This window comes from Anabrus simplex, chromosome 2 (genome assembly GCF_040414725.1).
Source record: "Anabrus simplex isolate iqAnaSimp1 chromosome 2, ASM4041472v1, whole genome shotgun sequence".
In the NCBI taxonomy this organism is placed as follows: domain Eukaryota; kingdom Metazoa; phylum Arthropoda; class Insecta; order Orthoptera; family Tettigoniidae; genus Anabrus; species Anabrus simplex.
In genome coordinates, this window is record NC_090266.1 from 533,304,557 (window position 1) to 533,326,855 (window position 22,299).

General features: G+C 38.8%; 1 protein-coding gene across 1 annotated transcript in view; it reads left to right on the forward strand.

Annotated features, from left to right (window-relative positions):
* Positions 1-22,299, forward strand: part of LOC136862916 (cell adhesion molecule Dscam2) — a 476,298-nt gene that overhangs the window by 241,354 nt on the left and 212,645 nt on the right. The window contains exon 9 of the mRNA XM_067139195.2: positions 6,894-7,017. Coding sequence (XP_066995296.2) covers positions 6,894-7,017 — 124 coding nt within the window. The remainder of the gene's footprint in view (positions 1-6,893; positions 7,018-22,299) is intronic.

Genomic DNA, 22,299 nt, shown 5'->3' on the forward strand with positions numbered 1-22,299 from the left:
TAAGTTAATGCAACAACTTTATAGCCATGCTCCAGGCTAATAAGCTTCAAGAAAGAAAAAGCTATTAATTTTAAAATGAAACATTTATGTCATAATGTTCATTTTATTTTATAATTGTGTTTTACCGACTGGAAAGATTTCTTATATTTTCTTTTAAAACTGACTCATAGGACAGGAGCAGCTGAAGTACATACTGTGTCTTTTGCGCCTTTATTTGAGGCATTTGAGGATGATGAGAAGAATTGCCATGTTTCTGTTGACATCTGTGTCCTAATACTTGGTTGGCATCTGGCTCTGTGACTAATAGGTTAGCATGCTGGTCTTTGGTCCAAGATGTTGTGGGTTCAATTCCCGGCAGGTTTGGGGATTTTAACCCTCATTGTTGAATAATTACTCTGGCTCGGTGGATGGATCCCATCCTTACAGATGCATAAGTCGCCTGTGGACGTCAACTGTAAAGTTCTGCACCAGGCCTCTCCAGAAGCCATAAAAAAAGGAATAAGGGAGAGACTGGTTGACATAAGCAAATTCTGAGGTTCATATTAGTTTCAATGAGTACATGGGTCATAAGCCATGAGCCCCCTAAGGGCTCCTCCTTGAAACTGTAGAAGTATGTGAAATATATGCCAATACCATGTCCCTAAGAATCATCAGTGAACAGAAACGATTTAAATTCCATACATTATATGACCACATCATAAAGAAATGCTTTTATAACTGCATTTGCATTTATAACTTATGTTCCTCTCCTTCTTATATAGCCATTTTCACCATTAGGACACATGTATCTTATAAAATATTCCTTATGCAAACATTAGTGGTTGCTTTGTGTCCTATGATGTACAATAATATGCTGTGATCTTCTCTGATGAGAAGTGTATTATAGAATCCATGTAACAAGAATATGAATGTTAAATGTTTCAATCATACACTAATTTACAGCTTTCTAAAAAATGAAAGAAAAAATGATTGTGTGCAAGTTACCAGCAAAGAAGCTTCAATTAAAGAAAGGTCAACTCTTATACTATTGTCACCTCCGGTGTGCTTTGCCCAACAAATTTTTTCTCCTGGTACTCATTTCTATAGCAGTATCAGTAAACCCTAGGACCATGTGTCTCTCCATGACTAGTAATCAATCATGTTTCTGTTTTCCACAGCTTCCTCAAAGATAACCAAGCTCCTAATTGTCTTCTCAATTAGAGAGTCCCCAACATTAAATCAGGAATTTACAGACTAAAAATGCTGTGAAAGAAAAATTTCAAACAGAGTACGAAGAACACACCATGCATTCAACAAAACTCAGACATTTCTTTTAGAAACCCTATATTACATACAAGCATAAACATAAAGCAGAAAATTGACCACCATAACCCCTAAGGGCTCCTCTCTGAAACTGTAGAAGTATGTGAAATATATGCACATACCATGTCCCTAAGAATCATCAGTGAACAGACACAATTTAAATTCCTTGTATTATACGACTGCATCATAAAGAAATGCTTTTATAACTGCAATGTTGACTATGAACAGAATACTAAAAATGAAGAAAAATTGTACTTTTATGTGACTGTTGATACCATGGTCATAGCCATGCGATCTCCAATTTCATATGGAATTTAAATCATAAGGACATGAATTTTAATTTCCCTATGCATTTGCTGAAATTCAGACTGTAGCTACTTAATGAGAAGTCTGTGATGACACCATTCCATTGTTATGTCTCTAAACACAGCACATCAGCTGTTCCTTATCCTGTGAGTCTGATGCTACTGATGAGTATATTCATGGCAGAAAGTGTTCTAAGATAATTTGTTGGTCATAGTTCATGTCAAGAAGTTGGTACAATTATGTGTATTTTATTATAATTACTACCAAATGGACATGGATATTCAAGACATGTTAGGCATTGGTTTGCTACAAGAGAACCAAGATATACCGGTAATGCATAACAAAAATTGACCTTAAAATGTTATTATCATTGGGTTCAAATGTAACTTGCAGAACAGAGATATCTAAAGTTTCATGGCAGTTTTTATACCCTAAGATATGAGTCATAGTTTGCATTTATAACTTATCTTCCTCTCTCTCTTTTTTTTAAATACCAGTAGCCATTTTCACCATTAGGACACATGTAGCTTATAAAATATTTACAAATTAAGTTTCAATATTTGATGTAGTAGGCCTATACGCCTCATCCAGATGGTCCAACAAGAAAAATGCCTGTGATGATTATGTGAAAGATTTGAAATGCTAATAACTTCATTGCTATGTACACTACAGTGTAAAACTTAAGGACAAGATAGATAAAGCAACATAACATATCAACTACTCAGTGGCAATGAATGAAAGTGTGGTAATATGTTGCCAGTGGTCTCCCACATGTGCATAGAGACCTGGCGTGAGGTCAGTGCGATTATAGTGCTAAATAGATCTGGCCCCACAAAATGAGGCAGTTGAAGGAATGGGACAAGACAGTGTGAGTCATGCAGTGAGTTTTACTGTGTACTGTGGTGGTGTTATTCATTACAACATGGCCCGGAGACAACATTTGGATGACTTCACAAAGGGAAACTGGAAGAGGGACAAAGTGTGGTGAGTGTAGCCCAGGAGATTGGTATTGCTCACAGCATTGTTTCATGTGCATAGAGAGCATTCCGAACCACAGGCACTGCTGCCTGAAGGAGAGGAGGGTGTCGACAGTGGTTAACTACAGCACCAGATGACCGCTACATTGTACAACAGGCAAGAAGAGGCTCACGTCAAACAGCGGGTGAAATTGCAACCACATTTAACAAAACTGTAGGGCACCCAATCTCACACTCCATAGTGGTACAGCGGCTGCATGGGGGTGCTCTGTTTGCCTGACGACCATTACGTTGTGTTCCGTTGACACCCACACATTGGCAGCACCGTTTGCGAAGGTGCCAAGAGCATCAAGTCTGGACCGATAAGGAGTGGGGTCACATGCTCTTCTTACATGAACGCAGATTCAGTCTGAGTAGTGATTCTAGACATATCCTCATCTGGCGAGAGGTGGGAACATGTAATACTCTCAGGAACATTGCCAAACATGATCATTTTGGTGGCCCAAGTGTTATGGTGTGGGGAGGCATAATGTTGCATGGGCATGCTGACCTCCAAATCTTTGAATGGGGTACACTCGTCGGTTACTGTGACAGTGTACCCCTTCCCCATGGGCATCTTTTTTCTTTAGGGGTGCTTTAGGCCCTGACTTCATTTTTATGAATGACAATGCACAACCGCATCAAACAGTGCAGGTGGAGAAGCTCTTGGAATGAGAAAATATTCGGTGAATGGACTGGCCTGCCCATTCCCCCGACTTAAATCTCATCAAGCTTGTGTGGGACATGTTGGGCAAACGTATTGCAGCACATCCACATGCACCAACGACCATCCAGCAGTTGTCAACCATACTGGTGGATAACTGGAATGCCCTAACACAAGAACTCTTTCCAATATTGTGGCAAACATGGGAACACATTACAGAGTATGCATCGTTGTCCATGTCCCTTCACTCATGATGTACAGGGGACCATCATGAGTTGCAGGGAGTTACATGGAATTTATTGTTTTTGTTTTTTGTTTTTATTGAAGAAGAAGCAGCAATCCAGAAAGGAGAGAGTGAGGTAAGGCTGCAGTTTGTTACTCCCTCCTTTTCAGTGTTTATATAGAACAGGCAGTAAAGGAAATCGCAATCCAAGGAGAGGAAATCAAAACCCTGAGATTTGCCGATGATATGGTTATTTTATCTGAGACTGCAAAGATCTGGAGAAATTGCTGAATGGTATTAACAGAGTCTTAGGGAAGGAGTACAAGATGAAAATAAATAAGTCCAAAACAAAATGAATGGAGTAGTCCTACAGTCAGACAAAGTCAGGTAATGCAGGAAATATAAGATTAAGAAATAAACTCTTAAAGAAAGTAGATGAATATTGTTTATTGGGTAGTAAAATAACTAACAATGGTAGAAGAATGGAGGACATAAAATGCAGACTAGGACAAGCAAGGAAGGCTTTTCTTAAGAAAAGAAATTTGTTCACTTCGAACATTAATATGGGAATTAAAAAGATGTTTTTGAAGACTTTTGTCTGGAGCATGGCAATTGCATGGAAATGAAAATGGAAGATAACTAGTTCAGAAAGAAAAAAGAATAGAATGTTTTGAAAGGTGGTGTTAATGCGAAGGGAGGAGATTGATTCAGCAAAATTTGATAAGCATAACAGATAGAATGATAGGATACGTCTTAAGACACCCAGGACTTCTTCGGTTTATTTCTGAGGGAAGTGTAGGTGTTAAGAACAGTAGACGCAGACCAAGGTATGAAAATGACAAGCAGATTAGAGCAGATGTAATACATAGTACAGTGGAGTCCCGTTAATCCAAACCCCGGTAATTTGAAAATCCGATTAATCCGATCTGAAATATTCCATTCTTTCAAATTTTTCTCCATATTGAAATGAAAGAACATATCACAGAATGAAGATTTATTTGCATTTTATTAGTCATATGCTACTGGAATAACTTAATATAACCTAATTACACATCATATACCATCAATCACTGGTCGTTTATCTTTACAAAGTCTGTTAGTTTCTTTTGTCACAGTGATTCTATTTATACACAAGTTTTACATTTCGCAGAATGCCCTGGTCCATTGGCTGCAATATCGATGCAACATTGGGAGACAAGAAAATTGCTCTTACTTCACCGCAAGTTAATTCACTCACTGCTGGGTGTGATGGAGCATTGTCAATTAAGAGCAATGCCCGAGAAGGCAAACCAATTATTGCACTAAAACTTGTTAGTGATGAAATAAACTGTTCTTTAAACCATTCCTTGAAAGGTTGTGCATCCATCCATTCCTTTCTTTGATTCCTTTAGTAAACTGGAAGAGTGTTCATGTTGCAGTTTTTTAATACCCTTGGTTTTGTTGATTTGCTGATAACCATTAGGAGCAATTTATTTGTTCCTGCAGCATTACTACACACTGATATAGTAACACATTCCTTAGTAATCTTAAACCCTGGTGCATGAGATTCCTCCATAGATGCAAGGCTGTTATTTTGAAGGGCCTTAAAATTTAAACCCATTTTGTCAGCGTTATACACTTCTTGCAGTGAATAATTTGCTGATGATACCAAGTCATTAAATTCACTGATGTGATCTTCTGTAGTGGCATGATCAACTGATCTCCTGTTATTGTTAACTGATATATTCCTTGCCTTTTCTTCCATCGATCGAACCATCCAATACTGGAAGTGAATGAAACATCTCCATTCAATCATTTATTTAGTTGAAGCGCCGTTTCTTGAACAAGAGGTCCACTTAACATAGTACCTTTTTGCCTCTCCTGTGAAAACCATAAATAAAGCACTTCATCGAGTTTATCGAATTTGGACACTTTTGATATTTGACAGGTTTTATGGATGTCTGCTGATGATGCTATACAAAACTGTTCGATTTTAGAACGGGTTTTCTTCCAGTCAGAAATCATAGCTTTTCCAACACCAAACTCCACAGATAATCTTGATGCACTGTCACCCTTGTCAAACAGTTTCAGCACTTCCAGTGTTTTTCAAAGATTACAAGACCTGTGCTTTCATTTGCTTGCCATTTTCATGCCTTAACTTTATCGAATTTATCACAGTATAGCACTGCTAGTAAGCTGAGGTAAAGCCAGCAGCTAACTGAGGAGGGCAGAATCACCCAGAGACCTTTATAACTGTGGCATACTGCAGTGAGAGTCAGGTGTTCACATTCTGTAGCACTACAACCAACAAAGCAGCAGAAAGTTTAGGTAAACTTAAACAGAAACAGAAGTGTAACCCGTTACCATACTTCAGCAGTTTTAAAAGACAAGTTTTAAACTAGTTTTAGTTGTTTTGTCCTCTACAGGTTATTAACTACTGTAATTTGTACAGTATTTTATTAATGCAACTGCTAAAGAATGGACATTTCAAATTGTGTACTGTACTGTATTGTAGAAACTATTCTCCTGTTAATCTGAAAATTTCATAATCTGAACAGACTCCAGTCTCAATTTGTTTGGATTAACTGGACTCAACTGCAGTTAGGAAAAAATAAAAAAGATTAGCACAGGATAGGGTGACATGTAGATTGCATCAAACCAGTCTATGAACTGACGACTCGAACAACAATGGAACATACTTTCAATTGTGCCTTGGTTCATCATCAACAATGATTGCCGCTCTTTAGAAATACGTGTTTGGATCTTACATTTAGTAGAAACATTGATGTCCACCTGTGTCCTATTCATAAGCTGTGCTGGACATCACTGTAATTACTTCAACTCATTCTATATGTTGGGAATTCACACCCTTCTTTTACAACATTTTTTTTAATTGCCTAATGTATAAGAATTTCAAAATGTTATTTATCTAGTTTGAATACTTCCAGCAGTAAAATGTAAATGCTGCAAAATAATATGTGAAATTAAATTCATGTTTCAATCAATAAATTCTTTCATTTCACATCTGACTGCTACAATAGATAGATAGACATATTCTATGCCTAAAGCCCATGTGGCCATGTCCTGACATATCCCTGTAATCATTTTTTATCCACAAGGTCACGCATTTGTGGAATCGCTCTTAATTAATCATGTCTAGCACATGTTCATGTCATAATTAAATATTTTAACACAGTTGACTATAAGTTTAGGTACCCTTGTATTCTATATGTACAATAATCATAGTATTGTCATTATATTGAATTCCTGGATGTTTATACTTCCTTTTAAATTTAGTTACATGTGCTTCATATACTTCCAGTAATACTGTCATTACAGTTATTACTACTAAGAGTGTGTTAACATGTACAGATTGAACTATAATTTAATACATATTCTACAGTGCCTCCACGATGGGTGACAGAACCAAAAGATCTGAATGTCACACGGGATGAAGTTGTTATGTTTCACTGTCAAGCTGAAGGGTTTCCAAATCCTACACTTACATGGAGGAAAGTTGTTGGTAAGTTTCATCTTAGTGACATGAGCTGAGTTAAACACCGTATGGTTAAAAGAAAGTAATGCCCTTTTCCTTTACCTACTTTATGTGCTATGAGAAGTGTTTGCCCACATCCTCAATTGTACTTTATCTCTTTACACTCCAGCCAGTGCCTCAACATAAACTCTATCTTTCAGAAATAAAATTACAATTTTGTCTCTAGACTTAAAATTTTTGCCTCATATTTCATTTTTATCCTAGATTAGCTATACAGAATGTGGATTCAGTTCAATTTTTTTCTGTCTGGTTGTTTGTTTGTGTGAACATTATGGTAAAATGGCTTGACAGAATATCCTGAAACTCTGTATTTAAGTTCAGGGATCTCTAGAGAGTGCATTAGGATATATATTACATTCATGTACATAAAAAACAGAACACCTTGAAAGACTAGAGATAGGAAGTTCACATTCAGAGGACATATTCATTAGTACTGTATGTTCTGCAGAAACAATTAGCATTTCAGTCACCAAGGTTCAGCATGTGTCCTGTTGCCTATTAGGTACTGGGTCCTCCATGGGCGCTGATAACTTGTTCACCGGGCGAGTTGGCCGTGCGCGTAGAGGCGCGCGGCTGTGAGCTTGCATCCGGGAGATACTAGGTTCGAATCCCACTATCGGCAGCCCTGAAGATGGTTTTCCGTGGTTTCCCATTTTCACACCAGGCAAATGCTGGGGCTGTACCTTAATTAAGGCCACGGCCGCTTCCTTCGAACTCCTAGGCCTTTCCTATCCCATCGTCGCCATAAGACCTATCTGTGTCGGTGCGACGTAAAGCCCCTAGCAAAAAAAAAAAAAAAATGATAACTTGTTCCATGCGTGATGGTATCAACGCATATTAGGCTTGAATGACATCCTGGGATATAGCCATCTATGCTGCATTCACTTGGTTCCAGAGTTCATCTTTGGTGGTTTGCATTGGGTCACAGCACGGCACTCGTCATTTCACCACATCGCACACATTTCCGATTGGTGACAAGTCCAGTGATGGGGAGGGCCAGGGCAACAGTCTGACATCCTGGAACAACAAGAAGGCATGTGTTCATACAGCAACATGTGGTCGCGCATTGTCCTGCTGAAATATGGCATCTGGGGTGTCATGCAGAAAGGGTATGGCTACGTGTCACAGGATGTCTTTCACGTAGGTCAAACTGGTCACAGTGCCCTGGACACACACCAACTATGATTTTTGGTTGTACCCAATAGCACCCCACATAGGGTTACCATAAAGTTCAGGATGAAATTCAGGACACCAACATCGACAAGTTCCAAACACAGGTGCCGACACCATGGAAGCACTTGCCCCCATGCATATAGTGGTACGGGGACACAATAGTGTGTTTGCTCCTGTAAAAAAATTGATATATTCATCCTTGCCCCCATGTTCAAGACCAAAAGTTGGCGCCTGTAATTCCAACGAGTATCCAAGGGTCATGTAAAATAGGAAACTTAAAAGGGTCCACCTTTTCAATACAAATAAATGTTATAGTTTATTTATTTAAATATACAAGGGTCAAGTCATAAGTCTTGGCAACTAATTTTTTTTCTCGTGAACAGGATACAACATGGAAAATCTAAGATATGCATTTGGAAATATAAGGCATGTACTTATGCACAGTGCCTGAAGACAAATTCTGACTTCAGGAGATTCTTGTAGGAAAGTGACAGAACACAGGCCATTGGTAAACATTGTTTTATTACGGTATAGACAGCAAGTACACATGACTATGTACAAAGGACAGGTCTCCACTGGTTACAGACCTTCGAAATAATCACTCAAGGTTTTGCACTGTGTGTTGCCAGTGGTGGGGCAGGCGCTGAATACCATTCGCTGCATGTGTATCGCTAATATGTGACACCTCTCTCCAAAATGCTGTTATGATGTCCTCTTTGTTAGCAATCCGTTGTCCACATAATGGCTTCTTGACTTTGGGGATTAGTTCATAGTCACATGGGCTCAGATCAGGCGAATAAGGTGGGTGTGGAAGAACCTCCCATCCCCACCGTTGTAAGTGTCGCTGAATGATGGCTGCTGTGTGAGCTGTTGCCACTGGTATTGCTGTATGTTCTTGCAATTCCACTAGAGTCCAGCGCCTGTCCTCATGTAAACACTGATCGATCACCATTATCCATACATCTTTGTCAATGGACACTGGACGGCCTGGGCAAAGCAAATCGGCAATTGATACTCTACCCCGTTTGGACGTCTCCACCCACCTCGCCACTGCTCTACAGGGCATGGCATGCACACCTAATGCTTCCCGCAGCTATGCATGGCATTGGCGTGCATTTCTGCCATGGAGAACTGCTATTTTAATATACGATCGTTGCTCCTGCTTGTTGATTTCCATTTTGTGACGCTTTCACTCACACACTGAACTTGGGGGCATGCTTAGATCCACACTGTTCTAGATATCCACCTTAATTTTAGTTGTCATATAACCTATAAGTTTCCCAGTCTGTTGTAAATAATACAAGAGTGAGAAATACTAGATAATACCTCGGAGAGAAAACAATTACAGTATGACTTTTTTTTCCTGAAGGAACATCTCAGATTCTATCAAATTAATTTCATTATGCACACTAAACTGATTATGAAGGAAACAGCAAAAAATGCAGAAAATAACACAGGAAAAGCCTCACTTGAAAATCATAAATATGTAGTTCCCAATTTTGTAAACCAAAAACACTTACAAGAAGGTAATGTATTCAAGAAACAAGGTTTAAAAATTGCCTTCAGAATGAACAACATACTACAAATGCACATCAACATATGCAACCTAAGCAAAATAGGGCATTTCTCTAAATGAAGAGTATATGAACTCAAATGCCAAGAACAAAAACTGCATTGCAACACATGTCACTCAAAGAAAACATAATTTCCACATCAGGTAAAACCACAAAAATGCGGTTAGATATAATGGGTATTCCACCTTCGGAGCTTTGGAGATCATATATATGACAAATCATATTATTTTGAGACATCAACACAGACCTTAAAATTTTACATCACAAAATAAGCCAAACAAAACAACCTTAATGATCTCGCACACCTAAAATCTCCTCTTCTTTGCTCTACTAAATTAATTCAAATTTCATGAAAGCAGATTTCACACTTCTTTCAAACTTTAGCTTCTTAACACTAGAAAAATTGTAATGCTTAATTTGACTTGTAAAAATGTTTGATTGCTATATAAATCACAGAGATATTATTTCAACTCGCAATGAGCATTTCCTAGAAGAATCAAGCTTATACCATTTATATGGAGAGAGTTATTTAATGGCTGGGTAGAAAATGGGAATCTGTACTCAGATGGCCTTCACTTAAACCGCAGCAGTACATATAAGTTACAAAATTTGTTTCGAGGGGTTACAGGGAGTTACATTCAGGGAAACAGGATGGTCTAGGGTGCGGTGATAACGGTACAGGGATCTGGAAGCAAAGAAGGGATGACATCAAAATGTTAGTGTTAAACTGTAGGAGTAATGTAAAAAAAGAAATAGAATTAAGTAATTTAATAGATATATACTAACCAGATATTGTAATAGGAGTTGAATCATGGCTGAGAATTGGAATTGTAGAGATAGGATAGGAATAGCTGGAGGAGAAGTATTCACCCTGGTGAAAGAAAAATTTATAAGCTATGAAAAAGTTAAAGATGACAAACATGAAATTCTAGGCATAAGTCTTCTCATCCCTAAAGATAATAGGCAACTTGATATTTTTGGAGTGTACAGACCAGGAAATGGTGGTGCAGATGCTGATTCAGAAGCTTTCTGGGAAATGATATGGAAAGGAACGTATCGTAGCAGGTGATCTCAATTTACTAAATGTCAATTGGGAAGGTAATGCGAACCACAGGAATCATGGCCAACAAATGGCAAATAAATTAATATGGGAAGGACAGATGATTCAGAAAGTGATGCAACCAACTAGAAGGAAGAATATTCTGGACATGGTGCTGGTAAAACCAAGTGAGATCTATGGAGAAACCTGAGTAATAAATGATATTATTGATCATGAAGCTGCTTTTGTCGTAGTTAAAAATAAATGTGATAGAAAGGAAGGTCGTAAAAGTAGGACTGGTTATGTAGACGAAAGGTATCCACGAAATGTCACTGTAATATTTGTCCCAAATGGAATATAATAATTCATTTTACTCAAATAAAGTGTAAAATCTGCAGTAAATTAAGAAATAGTATGAAATATCTTACTTGCAGAGAATAATATGGATACATACCTTACTACCTTACAACTATTTTTTCTGCTACATCGCAGCACTTCCGTATGTAATGTGTTTTGTTCGTCTAACACTTTTGTGTGTGATGTCATTGCTCACTGAAGTTGTTTGAATTAATTAGCTGTCATTTTCTTCATGTTGCTCATTCGTTTTGTGCCCTATCTCATTCATTAAATGATATATTTATTGGTTCAGGGATCATGCTATTTTCCTTTCAACAAACAAGTAATATATTTATTGGTCCAGGGATCATGCTATTTTGCTGTTTGAACTGCCCACGCTAGTCATATGGACAAAGATAATGACAATTCACAGAAATAGCACTCCCATTCGTCGGTGCAAGCCCTGGACCTCTAGAAAGAAACAAAAGACGGCACGAGCAGCGGAATACAACATAAAGGAGTCCTCTCTGCGGCCCGTAAGTACGTATACATATTTCTCTAGACATTTCTCTAGTAACAATGATATTTCTTAATTTACCACAGATTTTTCACTTTATTGGTATAAAAACAATTATTATGTTCCATTTGGGACAAATATTATAGTGACATTTCATGGATACCTTTGGTCTACATAACCAGTAGGACCATTAGGGAGTGCCATATGGCTGATAAGACAGACATGAGGGAGTTTTTGAAAAGTAATTATAATCTGTGGAAAATGGAGAACAGAAAGTAAACAGACTGTGGGATGGGTTTAAAGCAATTGTAGAGAAAAGTGGAAAAAGGTACATACCTTTAAAGGCGGTAGGGAATGGAAGAGAACCACTATATTATAACACAGAAGTAAAGAGACTAGAAAGGAGGTGCAGGTTGGAAAGAAATAGAGTTAATAATAATAATGTTATTTGCTTTATGTCCCATTAACTACTTTTATGGTTTTTGGAGACACCAAGGTGATAGAATTTAGTCCCACAGGAGTTCTTTTACATGCCGGTAAATCTACCAACACGAGGCTGACGTATTTGAGCACCTTCAAATACCACTGAACTGAATCAGGACCAACCCTGCCAAGTTGGGGGAAGAAGGCCAGCACCTCAACCGTCTGATTCACTCAGCCCGGTGAAATGGAGTTAGAAGTGGCTGTGAATGTACAGAGAAATTGAAGGAACTCGCTAGGAAATTGAATCTACCAAAGAAGTCAGCTAAGGATAACATGATGACAAGCATAATTAGCAGTCATACAAATATTAGTAAAAATTGGGAGGGTATGTATAAGTACTTTAAGGCAGAAACAGGTTCCAAGAAAGACATTCCACAAATCATTAATGAACAAGGTGAGTGTATATGTGAGGATCTGCACAAGGCAGAAGTATTCAATCAGCAGTGTGTAAAGATTGTTGGTCACGAATAGAATGTCCAGATGGAGGAGGTGACTAATACTAAAGATGTCTTGAAATTTACCTATGATAACAACTATATTTACAATATGGTACAAAAGTTAAAAACTAGAAAAGCAACTGGAATTTATAAGAATTCTGGAGACGGAGTATTCTGGAGTATAAGACAATTGGTTGGCATATAGTACTATATCTGGAGTTCTTATTTGACTATTGTTTGCATGAAGGAGCAATGCCAAATGAATGGAGAGTTGCTATAGTAGGTAGCCCCTGTGTATAAAGGAATGGATGATGGACATAAAGCTGAAAATTACAGGCCAGTCAGTTTGACATACATTGCATGTAAGCTTTGGGAAAGCATTCTTTCTGATTCTATTAGACATGTTTGTGAAATTAATAACTGGTTCGATAGAAGGCCGTTTGAGTTTAGGAAAGGTTATTCCACTGAAACTCAACTTGTAGGATTCCCGCAAGTTATAGCAGATATTTTGGATTGAGTAGGCCAAATGGAATGTATTGCAAGTGACCTATCTAAGGCATTTGATAGGGTAGATCAGGGCCTCTCAGAGTGCATGCATGTGGTGCAGACCCCCACTCCTCGATTTGGAGCAATAGCGCTGTCTCTCTTTTCTCCACGCCTATCTCCCTCGCTCCGCCTGTCTCCCTCTTCCTCACATGATGTATAGCGCTCCAAATCCGAGCCGAGTTGAGCCAAGCTTAGCCGAGTAGCCCTGAGACAAAGAGTTGGTCCGGGCCGAGCCAAATGGGACCGATGCACTGTGCACAGGAACTCTGCACCTCAATTTGCACGCATGAGATTTTGGGTGTTTGAGAGGCCCTCGGGTAGATCATAGCAGACTACTGGCAAATATGAGGGCTATTGGACTAGACAAAAGAGTGACTGAATGGGTGGCTATATTTCTAGAAAACAGAACTCAGAGAGTAAGAGTATGTGAAGTTTTAACTGATCATGTAATCATTAAGAGGGGAATTCCTCAAGACAATGCTGGCCCTGCAGTGTAGGGGTAGCATGCCTGCCTCTTACCCGGAGGCCCCAGGTTCGATTTCTGGCCAGGTCAGGGATTTTTACCTGCATCTAAGGGCTGGTTCGAGGTCCACTCAGCCTGCGTGATTATAAATGAGGAGCTATCTGACTGTGAGATCGCAGACACCGTCTAGAAAGCCAAGAATAATGGCTGAGAGGATCCATTGTGCTGACCACATGACACCTCGTAATCTGTAAGCCTTTGGGCTGAACAGCGGTCGCTTAGTAGGCCATGGTCCTTTGGGGCTGTTGCGCCATGGGGTCTGGTTTGGTTTTTCCTCAAGGCAGTATTATTGGACCTTTATGTTTTCTTATATATATATATATATAAACTAGCAACATACCCGTGCTTTGCTATGGTTTTAAAATGAAAGTTATTTTTCAATGTTTTATTACATTTTGGAGAGTCCACTGTCAGGTGAGCCTATAAAATACACCCTCAGTTCGTACATCAATAAACGGTTTTGGGGAAATGATTATTTATTTCCTAATCTAACACTCATTTGAACCCCACACGGAAGAATGTGAATGTTTTAAACCCTATCCCATTTAACATCTATGATATAAAAGTAACCAATCCATGACATTTTGAATTTGTACGTTGAACAGTAATGGAGGAATGAATACTTTTTTATGGGGTGAAAATTTTGAAATATTTATTAACATCTAGGATATAGAAAGCCACCCTTCATAAGAAAATTTAAGTTTGTGCCCGAAACAGTTTAGGAAAAATGGATATTGTGTTTTTGAGAGTCAACTACCATTTGTACCTTTCAGGGGAGAAATGTTTTGAAGTATACCATATATTACACCTAGGACATAAAAGAAGGCCCTTCTCGTAAAATTATAACTTTGTACGCCAAATGGTTTTGGAGGGATGAATAATTCACTTTATGGAGCTAACCTCATTTGACACTTTAGTGGTTGGACATTTAAAAATATTTCCTATTTCACACATAGGATTTAAAATATACACTGACTTAGCAAAGGTCATGGGATTGTCACCTAATAGCGTGTGGGGCCTCCTCTAGCCCTGCGAACTACAGTGAGATGCCATGGAAGTGAGTCGAAAAGTCCCTGGTAGTCCTCTGGACACAGCTGACACCAAATCATTTGCAGAGCGGCCGCCAATGCTGGTCTGTTCGTGGGTGCAGGATCCATGGCACGGAGCCTGCGTTTCAGGACATCCCAGATATGCTCGATAGGGTTCATATCGGGGCTCCTGGGTGGCCGTGGCAGTCATTGGACCTCCGCTGCATGTTCCTGGAACCATTCCCTGGTGACGTGGGAGTGATGTGGTGGCACGTTATCATCTTGAAACACAGCAGAACCGCCTGGGCGCTGGAAGGCCAAAAATGGGTGGAGATGGTCTCCAAGCAGCTCAAGATACTGCGTACCATTCGAAGTCTCTTCCAGAACAACTAGGGGGCTCATTCCATACCAGGAAAATGCACCTCAGACCATAACAGAGACACCAGCGCCCTGGACCACACCTTTGAGGCAGGCGGGATCCATCGCTTCATGTGGTTTGGGCCATACACGGTTCCTTCCATTGGCATGGTGCAGTTGAAATCATGATTCATCTGACCATATCACATTACGCCATTATTCCAGTGTCCATCCCTGGTGACTGGCGACAAATGCGCGTCATTGTGCCCGATGACGTTGGGTTAACAGTGGCACCCGTGAGCAGCGCCGGCTCCCATACCCCATAGAACCCATATTTGTATGGATTATCTGCTAGGAGATATGTCTAGCATGGCCTGTGTTGAACTGAGCCGTGATTTGTTGAACGGTTGCCCATCTGTCACTACTGACAATCTGTCTCATATGTCGCTGGTCGCGGTCATCGAGTGTAGCTGGACGGCCGGTCGTTTGTCTGTTGTGGACGGTGACACCTGTATTCAACCATTCACGATACACCCTGGACACGGTTGATCATGTGAAGCTGAATTCCCGCACCACTTCCGAAATCACACTTCCCATCCGTCGGGCACGGACCACTATACACCGTTCGAACGGTGTCAGCTCAAGACGACGTTCTATGTTACACCTGTCACATACACAGCCACTGCTCACAAGGTCTCCTATACAACTGCCGCTGGCACAGGGGGCATGTGGTGCACAGACAACACACCTGCGCATCAGTGCACCGCTATCCCATGACATTTGCTCAGTCAGTGTAAACTGCTATTTGACATGTTGTCTTCATGTGTTAAACTGTTCGGAGGAAGGATTTAATATATTTGTTTTTGGATCTTAACCCCCATTTTACTCTCTGAGGGGTTGAATTTGTTTGTTTGTTTGTTTGTCAAAAATCACCCAGAACAAATCAAGCTGCTTTTCGTTGGATTTTTTCCCATTCTTGAATCTAGTAACCCTGGTGAGGGTCCCATATACTGGAACCATACTCTAGTTGGGGTCTTACCAGAGACTTATATGCCCTCTATTTTACATCCTTATTCAATCAATGTCTAAAGGCAATACCTTGTCGATTCAACCATTTTCTTCTGTCTTCAGCTTGTCGTTTCATCTCACAGTACGAACTTCAAAATCAAATCAAATCAAAATCTCTTTATTTGCAAATGAGGTATCTACCTCGGTGGCAAATGGTACACTAAAATACATTATTGTCAAGCACTAAATATTAAATTAACAAGAGAAGAAAATTTTCCTATAATACAATATTATACAATTTACGCTAACAATTTTTCTCTTAAACACACAGCTCATCCTTAATAAATTTATATTGTTTACAAAATTCTACTTACAATGTCTCCTGTACTACTTACAAATATAATCAACTGATATACAGTATGTGGAATTACTTCAAATGATACTATACAACTGGTATAAGATTAAACTTTACATTATTGCATTTACTTTTTTTTACCCATTCTGGAACCTAAGTAGCATAACGACCTGCTGCGTCTTAACCAGAGACCCTTTTGCCACCACTTTTCAGAGTTCCTGAAGGGCCTTCACAGCTATCGTAGCGGTCCCAGGGCCCTCGAAGTCCCCGCTGTACTTCATCCCTACAGGCAGTCCCCTACTTTGGCTGTCCAAACTCCTTAGACCAGGGGATGGAATTAATTTATTCACACACACTTTTTTTTTTTTTTTTACAATAACCTGCACTGGTCGTATGCCCTCTAACACTTCATTTATTTTCTCTGTTGCTGTTTATTCTCTTCTTGAATATCTGTACAGATTTTGGAAAAGGATCAAACACTACCCCTGGTAAACTGTTCCAGTCCTTCACACCCTTCCCAATGAATGAAAATTTACCCCAATCGCTTCTGTTCAAATTCCTTCTAATTTTATATTTGTGGTCTGTCCTGCCAATATAATTATTTTTCAACTGAAGCCTCTCACAGATTTCTCCCCATGCTTCTTCTCCTGTATAGGCTCTATATAATCTTATAAGTCTAGTTTTCTCCCTTCTCTTACTTAAAGTTTCCCACCCAAGTTCCTTTAACATTTCTGATACACTAATCTTTCTCCTGAAATCCCCTGTTACAAATCTTGCTGCTTTCCTCTGCACACTATCTATTTCTTTTATTAGGTATTCTTGGTGAGGATCCCAAACACTGTTTGCATATTCCAATAATGGACGAACCATACTTAAGTAACATTTTTCTTTTAATTCTTTGTTGCATCCTTCAAGTAGCCTCATTATGACATGTAACGATCTGTATGCTTTCCCAACAATGTTGTCAACATGACCCTTCCAGTGCAAATTACTTTCAAATCTCACACCTAAGTATTTGCACTTGCCATCTTTTGGAATAACTACCTCATCCAAAGTATATTCAAATTCAGTTTTAAAGCTCCTGTTTGTAAAAGTTGATTTGCCTCCATTAACCTTCATATTATTTTCTTCAACCCATTGTTGGTTACTTTCAAGGTCCCTTTGTAATTCTGAACAATCCTCAATGTTGTTTATTTCCCTATAAACAATTATGTCATCTACATACAACCTTATTTTTGATGTAATATTGTTCCCTAAATCATTTGCGTATATTAAGAAAAGTAACGGACCGATTATACTACCCTGTGCAATTCCCTTCCAAACTTTCTCTTCCTGCGATACATTATTTCCTACTTTGACTTTCGGAACCCCTGAATTTAGAAATGTTTTTATTCAACGTGTAACCCTTACGTCCAATCCTATTCCCTCCAATTTCTTTAATAATATTCCATGTTCCACTCTATCAAAGGCTTTGGAAAGATCTATGGCTATGCAATCTAACTGACCTCCTGAATCCAATTGATCTGATATGTCCTGCTGAAATCCCACCAGTTGTGCCTCACAAGAAAATTTCTTTCTAAACCCATACTGGCTCCTCATGAACCAATTTTTATCATCACATATCCCTCTGATGTACTTTGATATTAAACTCTCCAGTACTTTACAAACTATACTGGTCAGGCTCATTGGTTTGTAGTTCTCTGGTTTCCTTTTATCACCCTTTCCTTTATAAATTGGTATTATTATAGATTCCTTCCATTCCTTTGGTATTACACTATTATTTATGACATAGTCAAAGAGAAATTTTAAATAAGGCACTATGTACCACCCCATTGTCTTTAACACATCCCCAGTAATTTGATCACTTCCTGCTGCTTTTCCTTGCTGAAGCACTTGGATTTCTCTGGAAATATCTTCATTTGTGAATGAGAAGGTTCTTGTTTCCCTCTGTGTCTCTCCCTCTCTATCTTCTGTTTCAGTTTCCAACTCCTGACAATCATCTACTGAATCTCTGAATTCTCAACTAAATAGGTTTGCTTTTTCAATATCTGTTAAATAGTGTTCACCCCCTTCTCCCACCATTGTAGGAATTTGGATTCCTTTTCCTTTTTGATTCCTGATATATGAATCCAGCTTTTTCAATTTCCCTTTGTGGCCATTACCCTCTTGAAAAATGCCATTCACATAATTCTCTTTTGCTTCCTTTTTCACTCTATTCAGTTTCCTCATTAGCTGTTTTCTAGTTTCTCTACTCTCCCTACCCTCTTTGATTTTCCTGTTTACTATTCTACATTTTCTTTTTAATTTTCTTATTTCCCTTGTATAATAAACAGGGTCTGAGGTCATTTTACCCTTCCTAACAGGCAAAAATCTCTTCTCTCCTTCCCAAATGATTCCTTTAAATTTAGCCCAAAGTGTATCCCCATTACTCTGTTCACTTATCCAACAACTGAATTGTGATTTAAAGTAAGTCCCAAATTCATCAACTTTAGTTTTTCTGTACAATTTCTTGTCTTGTGTAACCCTCTTATTAAGCCTTTTTGGTATGAGTCCTACATCCATTATTACAGTCTTATGGTCTCCTACTCCTTCAATTACCTCAGTTTTATCAACAATTCCCCATGGTTTAACCAAGAATACATCTAGTAAATTATTGAGACGAGTCAGTTCTTGTACGGTACTACTTGTGTAAATCCTCCCTCTCAAATTAACTTATTTGCCAGTTTCTGTTCATGGGCTTCACTTGCAGCTCCATTCCATTCAACTTCAGGCAAATTTAGATCTCCCCCAATCATTACCATATCATTATTATTGTTTTTATGAGTATAATCTATTATTTTCTCAAATATTTCCATGTCTCTTTCCTCTCTTCCAGGCCTGTATGTTCCTATAATTCCCACCTCCTTCATATTATCACAAACTAATTTTATCCCTAATATTTCATCCCTTTCATCGGTAAACCATTCATGTGAACAATAAGTTTCCTTCACCAGAATAAACAGCCCCCCTCCCTTTTTATCTCCTCGGTCTCTACGGTAGACTGTGTACCCTTCTGGAAATACTTCACTATTACCCACCCCTTCTCTCAACCATGATTCCACTCCTATCACCACATCAGTCTCATAAGATTCCATCAATGTACCGAATTTTAATTTTTTATTTACTACACTTTGACAGTTTACCAAGAGCAATCTCAGACCCCCTTCTCCCTAAAACTTGACTGTTGCAATTGGGTAACTTGATATTCCTTACCTTCCTGAGTTTCATTTTCTAGTTGACTGAGCCAGCTTGAAGTAGGTACAGCTGGCTCTTTCTACTAGTTTTCCTGGTCAGTATTATAACTCAAGGGAGTTGCCTGTTTTACAGTACATATCTTAAGATTAATAAAATCTAGAACAATATTTGATATCTTTCGTTTACCTGAACTGTTTAGATGGAGGCCATGTTTTGTATAACAGTATCTCTCAAAACTGCTGCATTCAATAACCTGAGTATTCCGAAAATGTTTACAAATTTTAACAATATCTGTATTGACCTTGTCCACTTCAATGTTCACACACGAGTCTCTACTCAAATCATGTCTGTGGGGCACGTTCACTACAAAGACGTTAGTGTGGGTCAGCTTCACTAGTGTATGTTTAAGTTGTGATCTTATATTCTTGGCGTCGCCGTGAGCTACGTCGTCCCACCGATGATAAGCACTGCATCGCCGCTCCCGAAGTTGCTGCTTCTAGGTTTTCCAGGACACTGCTGATAGAAGCTCCTGGATATATTTCTCCGGTTGCTGCTATATTCTCGTCGTTTATCACTCCCGCAATTCCCCTTCCTTGGCTATCACCAAACACAGCTACCTTTGCTGATTTAGGCCTAACTGGGTCTTGAATCTGAAATCTAGGCCTAAATTTTAACCTCGGCACGGCAACGGCAGCGGATCGCGATGATTTGGTTTCACGCGCGCGATCACTTTCTTCCAGAATTAAATTATTTAGGGCAGAAAACATATTTCTGATATTTATTTCCGGAAATTCAGTTCTAGACTTCTTCTTAGCCGGCCATCCATGAACTACCGGTACTTGATACCACGTGCTCGAGTTTGTTACTGGTATCGGCATATCACTCGAAGAATGGTCAGTCCCAAATTCTAGCGATCGCAGTCTTTCTTTTAATTCTTGATTTTCAACTTTAAGAGTCTCATTGTCCTTTTGTAGAATGTTTATAATTTCTAATGCACTTTTGTATTCCTCATCGATTGTTTTCGGTGCTTCATCGTCAACGCCGTCGCCAACTACAACATTCCTAACACACTGCTCACAAATCCAGTCAACATTTTCATTAGTTTTTACGTCTCTAGGGCAATTTCCGCACTTATAATGCCACCATCGATCACATGAATCACACAACATTCCATTTTTCACTAATCTTCGACATTTTCCGCACTTTTCGTCACATTTTACGGTTAATTTACTCGGAGGGTAAAACACTACGTCGTCATTACCGGGCGCCATTTTGAAAAAACTTCATCCATCATTTTGCATCAATACTTGAAGGAATTGCTTCCTAGGTCGACCTCTTCCCTTCTTTCCTAAGATCTTTCCTTCTCGTAGATTTGTTAGAAAGGTATTATGATGCACTGTGTGTCCAATGAATTTAGCTGTTCTTCTTTGTATTGTTATAATCAGCTGTTTCTTCTCCTGTATTTTCCACAGGATACTTTCGTTGGTTCTTTTTTTCAGTCCGACTGACTTTGAACATTTGCCTCCAAGATTCACATCCATATAAGAGTATGCTCCACACAAATTACATCACAAAACTTTTCTAATCTCAATATCTAGATGTATATTGGTTAGAAGATTCCTTTTGTTTGCTAAATGCTTGTTTGACAAGCGCTATTCTTCTTGTTTTCTCTTTGCTCCAATGGTTACCATTTGCGATTAGACTTCCGAGGTAAGGGAAACTGGTGACTTGTTCCACTACTTAGTTAGCAAGCCTGATGTTAGTGTGATTTCGCTCAGGATGTTTACTTAGGCTACAACTAATAATTTTGTCTTCATCAAATTAATGTTTAAGTATAAATCTACTAAATTTTATGAAAGTATGTTCAGCATCTTGGATAATTCCTTTTCTGAGTCTGCAACCACTGCTATATCATCTGATAATTGAATACAATGGATTTGTTGTCCATTTATTCTAATTCCTTGTGTGTTCGTCTTGAACTTCTTTATAGCTTTTTTGATGTATACATTAATGGGATACAGTGATAGTGGGCAACCCTGTCTTACTCCCTTCCTGATTTTTACTTCCTGGCTGCTTCCTTCGATGTCTATTATTGTGGTATGATCTTCATAAAGTTGTAGTATCAGCCTCCTATCTTTCCAGTCTAATCCTGAAGATTTAATAATTTTGAAGAGTTGGTCTCAATTTACATTAACGAAAGCCTTAACAATATCTACAAGTGCTATATATATGTTTCTATTCATCTCCTTTCTTCTTTCTAATATTGTTCTTAGAGCTAAGATTGCTTCTCTTGTTCCCATCTCTTTCCTGAAACCAAACTGGTATGGATCAATTTGGAAATTTTGTTATTTATCCTGGCTTTTATTATTGACAATAATATTTTGGATGCATGAGAGAGCAGTGTTATGGTTCTGTATTCAGAGCATTGTACACTACTTTCTTTCTTTGGTATCATAACTGTTCTGGTTTTGGTGAAGTCTTTAGGAATTTTGCCACTATCGTAGCATCTGCAGATTATGTCATAAAGTAGGTCTTTCATTTTCTCACCCATATTCTTTAGTAGTTCTCCTGGTGTGTTATCTGGACCGCAAGCTTTATTGCCACGTATTCTCTCAAGTGCTGATTCAAATTCTCTTCTTGTGA